The sequence below is a fragment of the Pristiophorus japonicus genome, chromosome 9, assembly GCF_044704955.1.
Source record: "Pristiophorus japonicus isolate sPriJap1 chromosome 9, sPriJap1.hap1, whole genome shotgun sequence".
Taxonomy (NCBI): Eukaryota; Metazoa; Chordata; class Chondrichthyes; family Pristiophoridae; genus Pristiophorus; species Pristiophorus japonicus.
In genome coordinates, this window is record NC_091985.1 from 149,658,926 (window position 1) to 149,675,532 (window position 16,607).

Here is a 16,607-nt window from a genome sequence, read left to right on the forward strand (position 1 = left end):
CTCTCCCCTCATGTGCGTCTTCTGGTTCCACTACCAGCTCCTGCTGCCTCATGATGGCTAAGTTATGCAGCATACAGCACACAACAGTGAAGTGACCGACAATCTCAGGGGAGTATTGCAAGTGGCCTCCAGGCATCGGAAACGCTATTTCAATATGCCAATGGTCCTCTCTGCAATGTACGACGTGTTGTATTGATGGTCAGCTTCCGTCCATGTTACGCATAGGGGCGTCATGAGCCAGGTGGCGAGGTCGTACCCTTTGTCTCCCAGTAGCCAGCTCTGCCCTTCAGACTGCTGCTCAAACATGTCAGATATAACGCTGTCACGTAGGATGAACGCATCGTGGGTGCTGCCAGGGTATCTTGCATCGACTGACATGATGCGCTGCTTGTCGTCACACACAAGCTGCACATTAATGGAGTGGAAACCTTTTCTATTCCTGTACTGCTCGGAATCCTCCACACGTGCCCGCAAAGCAATGTGGGTACAATCAATGCAGCCCTGTACCTTTAGGAAGCCAGCAATCCTGGAGAAGCCCACAGCCCTGTCATGTATTGCTTGGCTGGTCATTGGGAACCTGATGAAGTAATTCCTCCGCGCATACAGTGCAGCCGTGACCTGGTAAATGCAGGCATGTATTGCACATTGGGAGATGGCGCACACATCTTCAGCTGTAGCTTGAAACGATCCCGAGGCATAGAAGGAAAGTGCAACTGTAACCTTCACTTCAACAGACAAGGCAGTCGGTGTTCTGCTTCTCGGCTGTAAATTTGCTCTCGGCAGATCACAACTTCTCTGTGGAAATGCAGCCTTTTGACACATTCAATCTCGCTCATGTCCAGGTACGAACGCCTGGCTCGATATTGCCGACATGGGTAAGGCTTCCTGCCCATCAGCCTACAGGCTATGAAGTTCCTGGTGCGGTGAGCTCTAATCAATTCTCTCCTATACAGCAAATTGATGGAGAATCCGTGGTGTTGATATTGCAGCACCCATACTTGAAGTACAAATTAAACTTTTAAACTTGCTGGCTGGCTGACTGGCTCTCCCTCCCTCCCTCCCGGTGCTTTGCACGCCTCCCCTATCCCTGGCCGAATGGCCGAAATCTTGCAGCTCGGTGCCTGCTGCCGGGCTCTGTGGACATCGCACTCCCTCGCCGGTGATTCTCACGCCTCCCCTATCCCTGGCCGAACGGCCGAAATCTCGCAGCTCGGTGCTTGCTGCCGCCACTTCAGAGAGATAGGAAAATTAATTTTTTAAGAAGTTTATTTTTTAATAGATTTATCATTTATTATTCATGATGGCTCTTTATTGGTAAAAGTGAAGCCTAATTCCTAAAATGTAGGCCAGGTTTTTCTGAGCGTACAAAAATCTACACTTACTTCGTTCTAAGTTAGTTTGGAGTAAGTTTTCACTGCCTAAACTTGCAAAACAGGCGTAAGTGGCTGGTAACGCCCCGTTTTGAAAAAAAACCTTCTAAAACTAATCTATTCTAATTCACTAGAATTGGAGCAAACTAAATGCCGAGAATTGCAATTTCTAAGATACTCCATACTAAACTAGTTGCTCCAAAAAAATAGGAGCAACTCGAGCCGAAACCTGAGCTCCATAGACATTATTTATATTGAATGCATTCAACAATTTTCCACCTAAGAGACTGTTAACAAAACTTAGAGCGTATGGAATTGGAGGCAAACCTATTGGCTTGGGCAGAAAATTGATTAGGATGTAGGAGATAGAGAAATAATTGGCATGTACTCAAATTAGTAGGATGTGGCTAGTAGTGTCCGCCACCAGCTGGAGCTGTTTCTAGCTTTTGGATAATCTTCAGAACTCTTGCCTAGAATATTGCTGTAATTATCTACACGAGCATTTCTCAGCCTTCTATAGGAGAAAATATCAGAGGTGGGAGAGAGAGAGATACTGATGGGGGGGCGGGGGGGAGAGAAAGAGAAAACTGAGGGGAGAGAGAGAGACTGGGAGGGAGAGAGAGAGAGAGAGAGATGGGGAAGAGAGGGAGAGACTGGGGAAGAGTGAAAGAGACTGGGGTTAGAGTGGGAGACTGGGGGGAGGGAGAGAGAGAGAGATTTGGGGAGAGAGACTGGGGGAGGGAGACTGGGGGAGGGAGACTGGGAGAGGGAGACTGGGAGAGGGAGACTGGGGGAGGGAATCTGGGGCAGGGAGAGTGTGTGACTCGGGGGGGGGGGAGAGAGAGAGACAGGGGGGAGGGAGAGCGAGAGACTGAGGGGAGGAAGAGAGAGAGAGAGACAGGGGGGGGGGGAGAGAGAGAGAGACTGGGGGAGGGAGGGAGAGAGAGAGAGAGAGAGACTGGGGGGAGGGAGGGAGAGAGAGATTGGGGGTGGGGGAGAGAGTGAGAGACTGGGGGGAGGGAGAGAGAGAGAGACTGGGGGGAGGGAGAGAGAGAGACTAGGGGGAGAGAGAGAGAGAGACTGGGGGGAGGGAGAGAGAGAGACTAGGGGGAGAGAGAGAGAGAGAGACTGGGGGGAGGGAGAGAGATTGGGGGGAGAGAGAGACTGGGGAGAGGGAGAGAGAGAGACCGGGGGAGGGAGAGAGAGACTAGGGGGAGGAAGAGAGAGAGAGACTGGGGGGAGGGAGAGAGAGAGACTAGGGGGAGAGAGAGAGACTGGGGGGAAGGAGAGAGAGAGACTGGGGGGAGGGAGAGAGAGAGACTGGGGGGGGGGGGGGGAAGAGAGACTGGGGGGAGGGAGAGAGAGAGACTGGGGGGAGGGAGAGAGAGAGACTGGGGGGAGGGAGAGAGAGAGACTGGGGGGAGGGAGAGAGAGACTGGGGGGAGGAAGAGAGAGAGAGACTGGGGAGGAGGAAGAGAGAGAGAGACTGGGGAGAGGGAGAGAGAGAGACTGGGGGGAAGAGAGAGCGAGAGAGAGAGACTGGGGGGGAAGAGAGAGAGAGAGACTTGGGGGAGAGAGAGAGACTGGGGGGAGAGAGAGACTGGGGGGAGGGAGAGAGAAAGACTGGGGAGGGAGAGAGAGAAAGACTGGGGAGGGAGAGAGAGAAAGACTGGGGGGAGGGAGAGAGATTAGGGGGAGAGAGAGACTGGGGAGAGGGAGAGAGTGAGACTGGGGGGAGGGAGAGAGAGAGACTGGGGGGAGGGAGAGCGAGAGACTGGGAGGAGGAAGAGAGAGAGACTGGGGGGAGGGAGAGAGAGAGACTAAGGGGAGAGAGAGAGAGAGACTGGGGGGAGGGAGAGAGAGAGACTGGGGGGAGGTAGAGAGAGGGACTAGGGGGGGAGAGAGAGACTGGGGGAGGGAGAGAGAGAGACTGGGGGGAGGGAGAGAGAGAGACTGGGAGGAGGAAGAGAGAGAGAGACTGGGGGGAAGAGAGAGAGAGAGAGAGACTGGGGGAAGAGAGAGAGACTTGGGGGAGAGAGAGACTGGGGGGGGGAAGAGAGAGAGAGACTGGGGGGGAGGGAGCAAAAGAGACTGGGGGGAGAGAGAGAGAGAGAGACTGGAGGGAGAGCAAGAGAGAGAGAGACTGGGAGGAGGGAGAGAGAGAGAGACTGGGGGAGGGAGAGAGAAAGACTGGGGAGGGAGAGAGAGAAAGACTGGGGAGGGAGAGAGAGAGAGAGAGAGACTGGGGGGAGAGTGAGAGAGATTGAGGGGAGAGTGAGAGAATGGGACAGAGAGAGAGAGTGGGACAGAGAGAGAGTGGTGCAGATAGAGAGTAGGGGAGTAGGGCGAAAGATGGGGGGAGGGCGAAAGACAAGGGGGAGTGCGAGAGAAGGGGGGGATGGTGAGAGACGGGGGGGTGGCGAGGGCAAGATACTGGGGGCAGGCGGGGTGGGGCAAGAGACTGCGGGGGAGGGCGAGAGACTGAGGAGATGGGCGAGAGACTGGGGAAGGAGGGAACATAAGAAATAGGAGCAGGAGTAGGCCACCTGGCCCCTCATGCCCACTCCGCCATTTAATAAGATCATGGCTGATCTGATCGAAGACTCAGCTTCACTTTCCTGCCCGCTCCTCATAACCCTTTACTCCCTTATCGTTCAAAAATCTGTCTATCTTCACCTTAATGACCCAGCCTCCACAGCTCTCTGGGGCACAAGCCTCTGAGGGAAGAAATTCCTCCTCATCTCAGTTTTAAATGGGCGGCCCCTGAGACTATTGTTAGACAAGATTTTTAGATGGGGAGAGGGGGGAGGTGGGGTATTGATTAAAGAAAATATTACAGCGGTGAGGAGGGCTGATATGTTAGAGGGATCATCAAATGAGGCCATATGGGTCAAATAAAAAAATTAAAAAGGGGTGATCACACTGCTGGGCATGTATATAGACCCCCAAACAGTGGGAGGGAGATAGAGGAGCAAATATGTAGGCAAATTGCTGTGAAGTCCAAAAACCATAGGGTAGTAATAGTAGGAGATTTTAACTATCCAAATATTGATTGGGACAAATTTAGTGTGAAGGATATAGAGAGTGCGGAATTCTTGAAATGCATTCAAGACAACTTTTTTAGTCAGTATGTAGCAAGCCCAACACGAGATGGGAGGTCTTGGATTTAGTTTTTGGGAATGAAGCTGGGCAGGTTGAAAGGGTATTAGTGGGAGAGCACTTGGGTGCCAGTGACCATAATTCAGTCAGATTCAAGTTGGTTATGGAAAAGGACAAGAATAGGCCTGGAATAAAAGTTCCGAATTGGGGAAAAGCTAATTTTGCTAAGTTAAGGAGTGATTTGGCCATAGTGGACTGGAAACAGCTACTTGTGGGTAAATCAGTGTCGGAACAGTGGGAGGCATTTAAGGAGGAGATTCGGAAGGCTCAGGCCAAACATGTGCTCTTAAAGAAAAAGGCTGGGAAAAATAATTCTAGAGCCCCTTGGATGTCTAGGGACTTACAGGGGAGAATTAAGAAAAAAAGGGACGCTTATGTCATAGATCAATGGCTAAATACTATTGAATCTTTAGAGGAAAATAGAAAGATGAGGCAAAATTAAAAAGGATATTAGGAATGCTGAGAGAGAGCACGAGAAATTCTTGGCCAGTAAAATTAAGGAAAACCCTAAGATGTTCTTCAAATATATTAAGAGTAAGAGGGTAACTAAAGAAAGGGTTGGGCCTATTAGAGACCATGAGGGTAATCTTTGTGTGGAGGCGGAAGATGTTGGGAGGGTTTTTAATGAAAACTTTGCATCTGTTTTCACAAAGGAAAGGGGCAATGCAGATACTGCTATCGAGGAAGATGTGATATTCTGGATGAAATAAATATAGTGAGAGAGAAAGTATTTAGGGGTTTAGCAGCTTTGAAAGTAGATAAGTCCCCAGGCCCGGATGAAATGCATCCCAGGCTGTTGAGCAAAGTAAAAGAAGAAATAGCAGAGGCATTGACCATCATTTTCCAGTCCTCTTTGGATCTGGGCATGGTGCCGGAGGATTGGAGGACTGCTAATGTAGTACCCTTGTTTAAGAAGGGAGAAAGGGATAGGCCAAGTAATTACAGACCTGTCAGCCTAACCTCAGTTGTGGGAAAATTATTGGAAAAAATCCTGAAAGACAGGATAAATCTGCATTTGGAAAGGCAAGGATTAATTAGGAACAGTAAGCACGGATTTGTCAAGGGAAGATCGTGTCTGACTAACCTGACTGAATTTTTTGAGGAGGTAACCAAGAGGGTCGATGAGGGTAGTGCATACGATGCAGTATATATGGACTTTAGCAAAGCTTTTGATAAGGTCCCACATGGTAGACTGGTCATGAAGGTTAAAGCCCATGGAATACAGGGCAAAATGTCAAGTTGGATCTAAAATTGGCTTGGAGGTAGGAAGCAAAGGGTAATGATTGATGGATGCTTTTGTGACTGGAAGGATGTTTCCAGTGGGGTTCCGCAGGGCTCAGTACTGGGACCCTTGCTTTTTCTGGTATATATCAACGACTTAAGATTTGAATATAGGGAGTATGATTAAGAAGTTTGCAGACGACACTAAAATTGGCTGTGTGGTTAATAATGAAGAGCATGGGCTGCAGGAGGATATCAATCTACTGGTCAGGTGGGCAGAGCAGTGGCAAATGGAATTTAATTCAGCACTTTGGAAGGGCTAATAAGGAAAGGGTATACACATTAAGCAGTAGGCCACTTAATAGTGCAGATGAACAAAGGGACTTTGGAGTGCTTGTCCACAGATCCCTGAAAGTAGCAGGCCAGGTGGATAAACATAGAAACATAGAAAATAGGTGCAGGAGTAGGCCATTCGGCCCTTCGAGCCTGCACCACCATTCAATGAGTTCATTGCTGAACATGCAACTTCAGTACCCCATTCCTGCTTTCTCGCCATACCCCTTGATCCTCCTAGTAGTAAGGACTACATCTAACTCCTTTTTGAATATATTTAGTGAAAAATACACTAAATATTGTTGGCCTTAACAACTTTCTGTGGTAGAAAATTCCACAGGTTCACCACTCTCTGGATGAAGAAGTTTCTCCTCATCTCAGTCCTAAATGGCTTACCCCTAATCCTTAGACTGTGACCCTTGGTTCTGGACTTCCCCAACATTGGGAACATTCTTCCTGCATCTAACCTGTCTAAACATTTCGATGAGATCCCCTCTCATTCTTCTGAACTCCAGTGAATACAAGCCCACTGGTTAAGGTGGTTAAGAAGGCATATGGAATGCTTGCCTTTATTGGCCGAGGCATAGAATATAAGAGCAGGGAGGTTATGCTTAAATTGTATAATACTTTGGTTAGGCCACAGCTGGAGTGTTGCGTGCAGTTCTGGATGCCGTTTTATAGGCAGGACGTGATTGCACTAGAGAGGGTGCAGAGGAGATTTACTAGGATGCTGCCTGGAATGGAGAATCTTAGTTATGAGGACAGATTGGATAGGCTGGGTTTATTCTCATTGGAACAGAGGAGGTTGAGAGGAGACCTCATTGAGGTGTACAAAATATTGAGGGACCTGGACATAGTGGATAGTAAGGGTCTATTTCCATTGGTGGAGGGGTCTATTACGAGGAGGCATAGTTTTAAGGTGGTTGGTGGAAGGTTTAGAGGGGATTTGAGGGGGGGGGGGGCTTCTTTATGCAGAGGGTAGTGGGGATCTGGAACTCGCTGCCTGGAAGAGTGGTGGATGCAGAAACCCTCATCACTTTTAAGAGATGGTTGGATGGGCACTTAAAGTGCAGCAACCTGCAGGGATACGGACCGAGATCTGGTAATTGGGATTAGACTGGATGACCTTTGGTTGGACGGAGCAGATATAATGGTAAGTACTGCAGGGAATAGAATACAGCCAGGGTGATCTCCTGGACTAGTTTGGATCGCCTGGATGGGGTCGGAGAGGAATTTTCCCAGATTTTTTCTCCCTAAATTGGCCTGGGTTTTTATCTGGTTTTTGCCTCTCCCAGGAAATCACATGGCTCCGGTTGGGGTGGAGTGTAGAATGTTTTAGTATAAGGGGTGTCGCAGTTGTGGTGAGACGGATTGGTTGGGCTGGGTGCTCTTTGCCTTTCCGTCATTGTTCATTGGTTTATATGTAACCTTTAGGGCTGCTAACCAAGGGCCGTGTGGCTCTTTGTCGGCCGGCGCGGACACAATGGGCCAGAATTGCCTCCTTCTGCACTGTAAATTTCTATGTTTCTATTGTCCCCTAATTTTAGTTTCCCTGCATCCACCTTGTCGAGCCCCCTCATTTTCTTATATGTTTCGATAAGATCACCTCTCATTCTTCTGAACTACAATGTGTATAGGCCCAACCTACTCAACCTATCTTCATAGGTCAACCCCTTCATCTCCGGAATCAACCAGGTGAACCTTCTCTGAACAGCCTCCAATGCAAGAATATCCTTAAATACAGAGACCAAAACTTACGCAGTACTCTAGGTGTGGCCTCACCAATACCCTGTACAGTTGTAGCAGGACTTCTCTGCTTTTATACTCTATTCCCCTTCCAATAAAGGCCAACATTCCATTTGCTTTCCTGATCACTTGCTGTACCTGCATACTCACTTTTTGTGTTTCATGCACAAGGACCCCCGGGTCCCTCTGTACTGCAGCACTTTGCAATTTTTCTCCATTTAAGTTATAATTTGCTTTTCTATTTTTTCTGCCAAAGTGGATAACTTCACATTTTCCCACATTATACTCCATCTGCCAAATTTTTTCCCACTCACTTAGCCTGTCAACGGGCTAGACTTTCCACTTTTGGGCATTATTTCCAACGTTGGCGGTAATTATGGGTTTTGAGATCGCCGGATTATCGCCCATTTTCAAAACCCCAAATTTCCATTTTATAAAATGGGCATTACCGCGAGCGATCTGAAATGGGCATTAGTGTTAAATTTTTTTGACCTTCTGCTGTAAAGTGTCGGCATCCATAGCAATAGCATGGCAACAGTCGTTTCAGGAGGTCAGGGATCATCAATACATGCGCAGAACAGGAGAGAGAGAGAGAGAGAGAGAAGGAGCAGAGAGGAATTGAAAGCGTGTGTGGGTGTGTTGTGTGCTTGTTTGGCTGCTTTGAGAGGCAGGAGGGAGATTTACCAGCAGGAAAAAGACTGCTGAGCACAAAGAAAGTTGTTGGCTCTGCGTTTCTGTCGAAAAAATAATATTTAAAATGGAAGGGATGGAGGAGGTGACGCAGCACGCTGTGGAGACTGAGGATGCTGGCGAAGGCAGTGAGGTGGGAGAGGAACAATTAGGAGGACGCAAACGAGCGAGGAGATTCTCCGATGAGGCAAATGCCTCCTTCCTGCAGGAGGTGGATTCAATTGACCCAGGGTGGGCGTGGGAAGCCCACCCCAAAGGTCTACTAGAGGATATGGGCCGACATAGCCAAGGTGGTCTTGTCGGCGACCAATGAGGTGCGTGAGGGCAACCACTGCCGCAAGCGCTGGAACGACCTTGTCGGATCCGCCGGAGTAAGTATTACATTTATGTACATGTACTTATATATTTATATAATTTGATTTGTAAGTGTAATGATTGATTAAAATCAGATGTGATGTCTTGCACTTATACTGGGAATGTTTTACTTGAAGCCTGCGTTTATAGTGTACGTCTTTAGGTATAGAATGATAATTATCATAATAATCATGATTACATCTGTCGGTTATGCATTGTATCAGTCTCTGTGATGGTACCCAGCAATGATCTCACGCCATGTCGTGCTGGTGTTACCTTTTACAGAAGAAGCTTTCGAAGAATAGGGCCGAGCAGAGGTGAACGGATAGCAGGTCACCAGTCATCATCAAGCTCACCGACATCGAGAAGCGGGTGTTGGCACTAGTGGGGAGCCACCCCCGGTCGGCCACGCATGCAGCAGCAGAACCTGATGTGATGCCACGTGAGTAAAGTATAAACATTGTGTGATGTAAAGTCAATAGATGCCACACCCACTCATATCCGACCAATAATATGATAGATGATTGATAAAAGTGTTCTCTAAATAATGGTGGCTTCATGAGAATCATTGCAATGCAGAATTTGGTCATGGTCATGAAATGTAATGTCCGTGATCATTTTGATAGCGTTGGTGCTTTTGTCGTGCATATGCTGTCTGTAGCGTTGGAATCACCTTGTGACCCTAGCACCCCCTTCTCCTCTAATAACCTCATTTATGTTTTGTAGCGGCTCCATGCAACACCACCGAGCCCAGAAGCTAGGGGTGCGGGGCCAGAGTCGCCGGACGATCGTGCATCTGGTGCTGAGGAGCCCCGATTCTCGCCCGTGTAGCTGCTGGGTGCCTTCTCCACAGATGAGAGTGCGGACTTTGAGGAGCCTGCATCGCCAAGCTCCAAAATGCAGTCGACACCCATGACATCTCGTGCTCCTGCGGCTATTCCGTCCTCCACCGCGGAGGTACCGGGCCCAAGCACCTTGCCGAGATGTCTCCAGGACTGCGCCGACCACGCGGAGGTTGGTTCGATGCAGCAGGTCTGCTCCACGAGCAGCAGATCTGAGCGGCGACATGGTACACTTGTCCAGGAGGACTGCTGACATAGGTCAGCAGATCCTACAGACAATGGGGGGCATATTCCAACAGATGGCCAGCATGTCCGCAAGTATGTGCCGCAGATGGCGCAGGCCCTGGAAGTGATAGCCAGGAATACTGGTGGCAGAGGCCTCCCAGTGGTCCCGGAGCGCGGCACTGGACCCCAAGGTGCCACACCCCCTTTGCCAATGACACATGAGAGCCAGGTGGAAGATCTTGCTTCTGGCTCGGAGCACATTCCCACCTTGGGACCGTCCTCTCCTGTATCCGTCCAAGCAGCAGTTCTGCCGTCATCCCCCTCAATGAAGCAGTGCCTGAGGAGATCCTTGGCCAGGCAGCTTGGAGTCAGGAGTCAGAAGGGGAAGGGGTAGAGGTGGGGAGGAGAAGCGGGGGGGCAAAGGAAAGTGAAGTGCATGGCCGCAGGTGTTGTCTTGGTCATAGTATTTTAATGTTGTTGCTGCTATTTTGTTGAGAAGTTTGAGGGTGGGGGGCACCTTGTTTTTTTGCATTTATGTTCTACATTTAGGAAGTGTTGTTGGAAATGTTAAACATTGAATTATATAAATTTTATAAATTTGTTTTGGGGTGGGGTGGGGGTGGGATGGAGTGTTTTTTTACAGTTATAATTATGATTTCATACAAATGTTCTCATTAAATGTTTTTTATTTAACATAACCTTGTTGCGCATTGTCTCAGATAGCTGCACTGTTGCACACTGGTGATTCCTTAACATGAAAGGGGATTAAACTTAACTTGAATCAACTTAAACTTTAACTGTCACCAAGGTAATGCACAGCATTCATGTATGAGCTGCAGACACAACAGTCTTGCAGCTTTGTAAATACAACCAATGTTATTTCAAGCAAAGCGCTCATTTATGAGCTGCTAACATAGAAATCTTGCAACTATGTAGCCACCACCGGCCCTTTCCTGTGGTCTAGAAGCGGGGCGGGGGCATGATTTCATCGTCAGCCTGATTGTCTGGCCCGAGGTCAGCGTCCACCTCCATGTCCTCCTATTCCTCTCTCTCCTGAGGTGGACCGACAGTCCCATCTGGCAATTCCTGTCCCCTCCTGATAGCCAAGTTGTGCAGCATGCAGCACACCACCATAAATTGAGCTACCTGCTCAGGGTGGTATTGGAGCTCGCCTCCTGAGTGGTCCAGGCATCTAAAGCACTGCTTGGCCTTTTGGCTAAGATCAAGTGTAGTATCTGTTGGAAATAGGAGGTGGGTGGGGTGGCTTGACCCATCCACCTCCACGGAGGTGTGTGGGGTTGCTGACCCATCCACCTCCATGGCACGAACCTGGTATTGCAGTACTTCCAGGAACGGTGCTTGGGCTCTAGGCCTTTTGGCTAAGAGCATTAGCGCAGGGTGATCCTTGATGTGTGCAAGGTGACCTCTGGCGTTTGTGATCTGACAAAGAATTGGAAAGATTGGCTACGAAAATTAAAAAAAAAAAAATCTAAAGCGCTGCTTAAGCACTCCAATGGTATTCTCGACGATATTGTGTGTGGCTCTGTGGCTCTTGTTGGATCGCTTCTCGGCTTCGGTGTGGGTTTACGCAGCAGGGTCATCAGCCAGGTGGCGAGGCCATATCCTTTGTCACCAAGCATCCAGCACTGACTTTGTGGCTGACTGGTAAACATGTCAGATACAGCGCTCCCACAAAGGATGTGGGCCTCCTGGATGCTGCCCGGAAATTTTGCATTTACTGCCATAATAATTTGCTGGTGGTCGACAACGAGTTGCAAATTCAGGGAGTGGAATCCCTTTCGGTTCCGAAAAACCTCTGCATCCTGAAAAGGTGCCCGCATGACGATGTGCATACAGTCTATTGCTCCCTGTACCTTGAGGAAGTTACCAATTCGGTGGAATCCTAGAGCCTTCTCAGTCTGTGCCTCCCTGGTCATAGGGAAGCTGATAAAGTTCCTCCTACGTGCGTAAAGGGCTTCAATGACCTGTCTAATGCAGCAATGTATGGCATGCTGGGAGATAGCGCAAATGTCGCCAGCTGAGGCCTGAAAGGAGCCTGGTGGGTTGAAGGCAAATACCGCAGTGACCTTGACCTTGACCTTGACGGACAGTGTGATCCTGATGGTGTTGGCAGGCTGCACATCTCCCCTGATGAGCTAGCATATCTCATTGATAACCTTTTTGTGGAAACGCAGTCTCCTAAGGCACGTGTTATCGGACAAGTTCAGGTAAGACCGCTTCTCCCTGTGAGTGCGTGGAGTGTAAGGTCTCGTCCTCCTCAGCAGTCTGGCACGCCTTTGATTGGGCACATAATGCTGTTGAATATACCTTCTGCCATCTCGAATCTGCAGCATGTGCGTGGTCATCAAGACAGGCTGAGAAATTACAGGCCCCATGACAATAACTCTCAATATTATACCTATTGTTCACAAACAATAAATTTACCTACTAAGACACCTAAAATAACTTCAAATCATCCACAGTAAGATGTTTGTTCAGATGTTCAAATCACCTTAAAAGACCTCCAGAGTACATCAAAACTCCGCAGAAGTTGAAGCACCTTTTATATGAACCGACCTCCGATTTACAAAATGGCGTCCATACCGCTGGGTTTAGTTCAGGTGAGAGCAACTTTTTCTCAGTGGGTTTTTCGGCAAGCGATATTTTCGGCGATATGTGGGCGAGGTGCCGAAAGTAACGATTGGCGATATTATGGGCGTTAGTTTCGGCCATTCTGATCTTTACGACAAAAAAAGTGGGCGGGCGGTATTATTATTTCTCGGCGTTAATTACATGCCAAAAGTAATGCTGGCCGATAAGTAAGCCGTTAGTTTCCATTTTGTGCCTAAATGGGCGATATCTGGATGTTATACCTCATCTCAGCGTTAAAATGGACATTAAGTGGGCGGTATCAATGCACAAAAAGTGGAAGGTCTAGCCCTATATCCCTTTGCATATTTGTTGTGTCCTCCTTACAATTTGCTTTCCTACCCATCTTTGTATCATCAGCAAACTTGGATACATTACACTCGGTCCCTTCATCCAAGTCATTAATATAGATTGTAAAAAGGACCCAGCACCGATCCCTGCGGCACCCCACTAGTCATTATTTGTCAACCAGAAAATTACCCATTTATCCCAACTTTCGGTTTCCTGTTGGTTAGCCAATCCTCTATCCATGCTAATATATTACCCCCAACCCCATGAACTTTTATCTTGTGCAGTAACCTTTTATGTGGCACCTTATCGAATGCCTTCTGGAAATCCAAATACACCACATCCACATCCATCCTGCTTGTTACATCCTCAAAGAACTCCAGAAAATTTGTCAAACATGATTTCCCTTTCATAAAACCATGCTGACTCTGCTTGATTGAATCATGCTCTTCCAAATGTCCCGCTACTGCTTCCTTAATAATGGGCTCCAGCATTTTCCCAACGACAGATGTTAGGTTAACTGAGAGGGGACGCGAAAGAGGGGATCGGAGAGGAGAGAGGGAATTTAGGGAAGATGTTTCACGTTCTTCCAACCCGATTTACAACTACACCCGATTTCTTGGAAAGCTCGGTGCGTGTGTGACAAGTGACATCATTGGGGTAGATGAAATCCGGAAGAACCAACACTGTCACTATTCACTTCACCCATGACCCACATACAATGCCCCATTCTATGGTGTGGGAGGGCGATAAGCTCAGGAACTTGGGCTGGAGTGGGTGTCAGGAACATAGCCTGGGGAAGGGGGGGGGGGCGGGTGGTGTCAGGAACTTGGGCTGGGAGTGTCAAGAACTTGGGCTGGGATTGTCAGGAACTTGGGCTGGAGGGGACATGAATTTGGGCTGGGGGGGGTGTATGAACTTGGGCTGCGGGTAGGGGAATCAGGAACTTGGGCTGGAGGGGGCATGAACTTGGACTGGGGGGGATGGGGACGGTCAGGAATTTAGACGGGGAGGAGGGAACTCTCTTCTATCTGGAGTCGGCAATCAGAATGGCTCGAAGTACACTTTGCAAAGTGACTGAGAACTTGGGGCTGGGCAGTTCTAATTACACATTCCAGATAAACTGCTGCGTGTGTCTTATCCTCCAAGGGGACCAATCAGCAATTAGGTCATGTGATCAAAGGGACCCAATCAGAGCATTTTTCTGCTGCAAATAACTACATCCATATTTTAAATGGCGAGAGAGATTTAGCGGTTCAAGTATAGAAATCAATAAAAGCAAGTGGACAGGTACAAAAAGTAATTTAAAAAGCGAATGGAATGTTGACTTTTATCTCAAGAGCGTTGGAATACAAAGGGGTAGAAGTTATGTTGCAGCTGAACAGAACTCTGGTTCGACCTCATCTGGAGTACTGCATTCAGTTCTGGGCACCACATGTCTGGAAGGATATACTGGCACCCCTTGAAGGGGTGCAGTGCAAATTAACCAGAATAATACAGAGGCTAAAATAAATAAATTAAGATGACAGGTTGCATAGACTCATCTTGTATTCCCTTGAGTATAGAAGATTAGGAGTGATCTAATCAGGTGTTTAAAATGATTAAAAGATTTGATAGGGTAGATAGAGAGAAACGTTTTCCTCTGGTGGGAGAGACCAGAACAAGGGGGATTAACCTTAAAATTAGAGCTAGGTGATGTCAGAAAGCACTTGTTCACACACAGGGTACTGGAAATCTGTAACTCCCGCCCCCAAAATGCTGTCGAGTCAAGGTCAATTGAAAATTTTAAAACTGACATTGATTCATTTTTGTTAGGCAAATGTATTAAGGGTTACAGAACCAAGGGAGGTGGATGGAGTTAAGATACAGATCAGCAATAATCTAATTGAATGGTGTAACAGGTTCGGTGAGCTGAATGGCCTATTCCTGCTCCTATCATCCTATTACTTTGAACATAACACTAAAAGGAAAACGTACCCAGCACTAACCTTTGTCATTGCTTTCTTTGCTAAGGAATCTCTCACAGTTGATATCTCCCCAGCGCACCAGGGCAGAGAAGGTAACCAAAATTTCTGTGGGTTTGACATTGTCCACATATAAATAGTATGGTCCTCGGTCATCTGTGGGCTAAACCATTGTCATGGAATCCATTTTAGTACAATGCCCAGGTTACAGAATCAGTAAAAAGTATTTAAGATGTTACAATGCACATCAGACAAAGCTGTGAATTTACTAATACCTTGTAGCTCATTATGCCGTGTAACATTCCACAATCCAGGAGTGAGGCCAACAACAACAACAACTTGCTTTTATATAGCGACTTTAACGTAGTAAAGCATCCCAAGGTTCTTCACAGTAGCATTATCAAACAAAATTTGACACCGAGTCACATAAGGAGATATTAGAACAGGTGATGAAATGCTTGGTCCAAGAAGTAGGTTTTAAGGTAAAGAAGCAGAGAGATTTAGGGAGCGAATTCCAGAGCTTAGTGCCTAGGCATCTGAAGACATGATTGCTAATGGTGGAGCGATGAAAATCAGAGATACGCAAGACTTCTCATCCTCGGTGATTTCAACCTCCACCTCAATTCATCATGCTCTCTCTCGCCTCTGAGCTCACTACTCTATTAACCTCCCTTAGGGCTGGATTTTCGGCTTTGCTCATTTCGGGACGATAATGGCGGCTGGGTGGTAAAGTTTGCGCCCGGGAAAAGTCTGTGCCTCAGTCATCAAAATTGGGCAGCGGGGCCCTGAGTGTGGGGCAGAGCTCTAAGTGAGGCTTTGCACACCTCTCTTAGGACGCTAGAACTTAAGAACATAAGAAATAAGAGCAGGATTAGGCCATTTGGCCCATCGAGCCCGCTCCGCCATTCATTAAGATCATGGCTGATATGATCATGAACTCAATTCCACTTCCCTGCCTGTTCCCCGTAACCCTTTACTCCCTTATCGCTCAAAAATCTGTCTATCTCTGCCTTAAATATATTCAAAGACCCAGCTTCCATAGCTCTCTGAGGCAGAGAATTCCAGATTTACAACGCTCTGAGAGAAGAAATTCCTCCTCATCTCAGTTTTAAATGGGCGGCCCCTTATTCTGAGACTATGTCCCTTAGTTTTAGTTTCCCCTATGAGTGAAAATATCCTTTCTGCATCCACCTAGTCGAGCCCCTTCATTATCTTATAAGTTTCGATAAGATCACCTCTCATTCTTCTGAACTCCAACGTGTATAGGCCCAGCCTACACAACCTATCCTTATAAGTCAACCCCCTCATCTCTGGAATCAACCGAGGGAACCTTCTCGGAACAGCCTCCAATGCAAGTATATCCTTCCTTAAATACAGAGACCAAAACTGTACGCCGTACTCCAGGTGTGGCCTCACCAATAGCCTGTACAGTTGTAGCAGGATTTCTCTGCTTTTATACTCTATCCCCCTTGCAATGCTAGGCTGGCTGAGCATGCGAAAATAGCGAGCTAAACAGCCGGCCGTGGGGCGCTCTGCGAGAGGCCTGGGGAGAATAAAATAAACCTGAAAAAAAATGACCAAAAACATTCCCAATACACAGCCCACGCTACCACAATAATAAATGGCAAAAAGAAAAAAAGAAAAAACAATCACACTTACCTGAGATGGACATTGCTTACCTCACTATAGCCAGTATAGGTCGGACTGCAACTTTTCACAGGCGGTCCCAGCAGGGCACGCTATGGGTCAAGTGGGACTTAAAAATC

General features: G+C 47.8%; 1 protein-coding gene and 1 pseudogene across 7 annotated transcripts in view; one reads left to right on the plus strand and one right to left on the minus strand.

The window, feature by feature from the left end:
* The window catches only part of adgb (androglobin), a 513,562-nt gene that overhangs the window by 186,205 nt on the left and 310,750 nt on the right, over positions 1-16,607 (minus strand). For all 7 annotated transcript variants that reach the window (XM_070889961.1, XM_070889958.1, XM_070889959.1 and 4 more), the window contains one exon: positions 14,866-15,004. In XM_070889961.1, coding sequence (XP_070746062.1) covers positions 14,866-15,004 — 139 coding nt within the window. The remainder of the gene's footprint in view (positions 1-14,865; positions 15,005-16,607) is intronic.
* Positions 11,137-11,306, plus strand: LOC139274348 (U2 spliceosomal RNA; annotated as a pseudogene).